Here is a 4,587-nt window from a genome sequence, read left to right as displayed (position 1 = left end):
ATGTATTATATTATGGTCACTATTTCCCAGATGCCCCCCACCTGCACCCCTGTTATTCTTCAGGTCTATTGGTTAACATTACGTCCCTCTAGTCCGGTCCTATACAAGTTGGGTAAAGCATATAAGTGAGAGAGGGGTGAGAAAAGAATAATAGGGAAAATGAAAGAAAGGATAGGAAACTAGAAGAGCTAGAGACCTAAGAGGTTGGTCTTGGGAACTGCTCACAAACTATTTGACTATCAAAGAAAAGAAAATGGGTTCTGGCTAAAAAATAAAGGGAAGAAATAGGCAGAAGCTGTGCTCGGCTAGTCCAGGACAACAAAAGAAAAATGGTGAGGAACTTACCTAATGTGAAACTCCAAGGTCCAAGAGAGGGAGTCCTTCGAGCCTTGAGGAATTGGCAAAAGCGATCTGGTCGGAAAGTGGTAGGACAGGAACTAGTGTCCTTTCCACAGATCACTGTCATATTTGGAATACTAATGTAAGTAAGTTACTGATTATAACTATAACGTTCACGCATTAGCATACTTGAAGTATTGGTTACACGAGCTGAGCACCACGCAGTAGTTTGTAGATAAGGAATTTTCAACTTTAGCTAAACACTGGTCCAGGATAGTAGACATCTGCTCAAGTTTTCACTTGGCGCAATTCGTCTCTTTGAGACAGAAAAGGCACTGGGAAGAGGCAGGGTTCTTTGGGAGCTGCAATACCAAGAGGTAGGAAGGTCTGGAATCCTTTTGTGTGGACTCCCAGGTTATCTTATTTGGACGGAAAGATGTTTCAGGGCCTGGTGCTGCTTTGGAGGGCAGGGGTCTTGATGTGCCTTCCCTCACATCAGATAGCATTGGGTACAGAACTGGGACTCCTTGAATTGAAAGGCAGGTAAACCTCTGACTGATCCGGTATCCGTTGGGGTAGGAACTAGAACCTATTGCTGCTCAGCATACATTTGGGTTTGTGACAGTGATTTCAGCCTGGAAGGAGCTCAAACAAATGTGAAGATATTGGAGGAACAGACATCCAGCAGTTTGGACTGTGGAGCGCGCAGCAGTGCTATGTGATGCTCAGGCGCAGTGATGAAGAAGCCTACGTAGAGTGCAGGAATCTTAAGAGGGAGCTGATGAGGTAGGTTTCTGATGTCCCAAATGCTTCCCCATTGTTTCTCCTGAGAATCTGGTGCTGGTCTTTGCTGTATGTTCCTGGATCTACTTTAAAGCAGGGTCTGGGTCGGAAGCTCTGAAGGAAAGCAGTCCTCACAGTACATTATACAAGCCATGCCCCACCACCACACTGCGTATTTGTAAAGTGGGCTAAGCGCAGTGTCAGGAAGAATTATGTAGCACTGGCTACACAGAAGACGAGATACAAATGACAATGATCAGTGGCAGAGGGGGATGATAGAGGAGGCACATTTAATCGAAGCCAGCAGCCATCACAACAATTATGTAAAAAAGTAGGACACCCAATATAAATTGTTATTTATTTCGCCATATTAATGGTAATGGTCATATTAATATTTGATTTTCATTCAAACCGTATATAAAGATGATATAATTGAAAAAAATTAATAACAATTTGACTTTGCAGGAATTTAATAGACAATAAATTCACAGATAATGCCATTTCCTTCTTTTTCTCTTTTTCGCGGTTTTACTTTCTTTCGCTCTTTTTAGCTTTCTTTGAATTTCACCTTTTCTTTTGCTCTTTCCTTCTTTTGCTCTCTTCCCCTCTTTTGCTCTTCCTTTCACATTCTTTTGCCCTTTTGTTCCTTCACTCATTTATTCCTTCACTTTTTTCTTTTGTTCTTTCACAGTTTTTTTCACTCACCTTTATTTGCTCTTACCCTTTTTTGCTCTTTCTTTCACTTTCTTTTGTTCTTTTTTAGTTTCTTAACTCCCTCACTCTCTTTTAATTTTTTTCTTTTTTGTTCTTTCACTTTTTTCTTTTGTTTTTTTCTTTCACTTTCACCCTTTTTTTGCTCTTTTCCTCTTTTGCTCTCTTTTGCTTTTTTTTGGATCTTTCTTCCTTCACTTCTTCACTCTTTCATTCGCTTTTTTCTTTTTTTCCCTTCTCTTTCACTTTTTCTTCCTTCTTTTGTTCTTTTGTGCTATTTTTCCTTTCATTGTCTTTGTTCTGTCTCCCTCTTCTTTCTTTCTTGTTCTTTCTCAACTTTTTTCCTCTTTCTTTTGCCTCTTTTTCTTTATTACTTCGCTCTTTCTTTTTTTTTTCTTCTTTTTCTCTCTTTTTTTTAATTTCACTCTTTTACTTTTCTTTCTTTTTTCATTATGAACATATACAATATGCTTGTGACTTCAGCAGTTGTATCTTATCTAGATATTATCTTAACTTTTAACTATGTTTATATCTCAACTATTTATTTTGGATGATTGCTATATTGTAGACAATGATTATTATTCTGTTTTTAATTTTTAGCCTTTAGTTACAGTATGAACCAAACATCAATAAGTGAGTTTGTCTTACTCGGTCTCACAGACCTAATAGACATCCAGTTAAGTCTTTTTGTAATATTTTTGATGTTTTACATGGTGACAATTTTGGGGAACCTATCCATTATGACTATCACACAAATAAATCAAAGTCTTCACACACCAATGTACTTCTTCTTATGGAATTTGTCTTTCATTGATTTGTGCTTCTCCTCTGTTGCTGTTCCAAAAATGTTGAGTGATTTCTTGGTGCTCAAGAAAACAATATCTTTCGGTGGTTGCATTTGTCAGATACATTTCTTTCATTTCCTTGGTAGTACAGAAGTTATACTTCTTACTAACATGTCTTTTGATCGATATATAGCAATTAGTAATCCTTTGAGATATTTGCAGATCATGAATAGTAATGTCTGTATGACCTTGGCATTATTCTCTTGGATAGCTGGATTTTTCCATGCATTGATACATACTGTCCTAACAGCAAAACTTCCATTTTGTGGACCCAATATAGTCAATCACTTTTTCTGTGATGTTAAGCCAGTATTGAAGTTGGCTTGTGCAGACACGACTTTGAACTTAAACCTTCTCATCAGGATAACTGGAACTTTAGCAACAACATCTTTTGTCCTAACGTTTTTCTCTTATGTATTTATCAGCAAATTCTTGTTAAGGATTAAGACTGCAACGGGAAGAAGAAACGCATTGTCTACATGTAGTGCACACCTCACAGTGGTGTTCCTTCTTTATGGCACAGCCATATTTACTTATCTACGTACTTCCACTGAACATGCATTAGATCAAGACCGAGTTATTGCAGTTCTGTTTACTGTCGTAACACCTGCTCTCAACCCAATTATTTATACATTGCGTAACAAAGATATGAGGAAAGCTTTCATGAAGATAATACAAAGATCATTAATGCATAAATAAATGGGATATCTAGCTCCATATATTAGGTTGGTCAGTATATCTACATTCTAAAGGGAACTCTTCAGGTAAAACTTTTACCTTGTTATATGCATGACAGTGATCTTCATTTTCTTGTTATTAAATAGGTGTAAAATAGTTTAGCAGTTTTGCCTAAGGGCCGGTTCACCCAGGCGTAATTACATTTCGATCTCATAAATTTGCCCCATTATTATGTGCCTAAAACTCACTTATACCCACGTATTTCGTCCACTCAGGCATGATTTTGTGTGTGCAAATACACTGTGTATTTATGCGCCTTAATAACAAATTGCACTTATGTTGTGCAGGTTTCCTGTGTATTTTGCATGTATTTAACCATGTCCATTGATTTCAATATGCTTCTACGGTGCATAATATGCACTAAGATCGGAAATGCCATATATTGTTTCCTACAATCACACGTTGTGTGAAAAAATAAGCTATATAAAAGAACCCATTGCAACGGGTTCTTTTCACTGCGTACTACATGTGCAAAAATTGCGCGTGTAATACGTGACGCAAATAGGGTTCTCTAAATGATCCCTAAAATGATGCTTTAAAATTTTTAAGAATTATTTTAAATGTACATCTATATTGTTCAAACACTTATGACACCACAGATAACAGTATATGAGAGCATACAATTGTTGGCAATATATCTAGATTATTAATATTAAGGGGAAGCTGTCCCCAGGTTTTACCCCTTTGAACCTTTACCAGCACTTTATCAGTTATTATTGAAGCTTTTCAAGCATGTTTCTTTTACTAACCATAATTCTGGCACTTTAGGAAAATGCCTTCTAAAATTCCACTTTATATGGTTATTATGCCCAAATGGTTAAGTAAAGGCCGATTTACACAAGCAGATAATCGCTCAAAGATCGCTCAAACGATAGTTTGAGCGATTATTTTGCTTAAAAAATAAATTAGCATTTAAGTAGCTTCTCAGCTACTTTAATGCCAATTATGTATGCTAATGAAGGCTTTTCTGAGCACATGCTAATAGCCCGATGCTATTAGCTGTGCTCAGATCCTTTGTTCTGCATGGGGGAAACAATGCTATCAGCACTCCCCCGTGGAGAACTACTGATAAAACTGATTGCAAAAATCAAGTTCACTTGACCTTAAGGATCAGCGAAAAGAGTCCAAAATGCTAGTGCATCGCGCCCATTCACACACACCGATTATCGCT

General features: G+C 37.2%; 1 protein-coding gene across 1 annotated transcript; it reads left to right on the top strand.

Annotated features, from left to right (window-relative positions):
- The first annotated feature begins 2,447 nt into the window (after window positions 1-2,447).
- Window positions 2,448-3,377, top strand: LOC136571816 (olfactory receptor 12D1-like). The gene has a single exon (XM_066572442.1). The coding sequence runs from the start codon at window positions 2,448-2,450 to the stop codon at window positions 3,375-3,377; it is 930 nt and encodes a 309-aa protein (XP_066428539.1).
- The last annotated feature ends 1,210 nt before the right edge of the window (window positions 3,378-4,587 follow it).

The sequence above is a fragment of the Eleutherodactylus coqui genome, chromosome 6 (assembly GCF_035609145.1).
Source record: "Eleutherodactylus coqui strain aEleCoq1 chromosome 6, aEleCoq1.hap1, whole genome shotgun sequence".
NCBI classification, from domain to species: Eukaryota; Metazoa; Chordata; class Amphibia; order Anura; family Eleutherodactylidae; genus Eleutherodactylus; species Eleutherodactylus coqui.
The sequence above is the reverse complement of the archived record's forward strand: the minus strand, read 5'-3'. Positions and strand labels throughout refer to the sequence as shown.

What these genes read in the sequence shown, in the direction of transcription:
- LOC136571816 (XM_066572442.1), top strand. Translation starts at nt 2,448, where the DNA reads ATGAACCAAACATCAATAAGTGAGTTTGTCTTACTCGGTCTCACAGAC.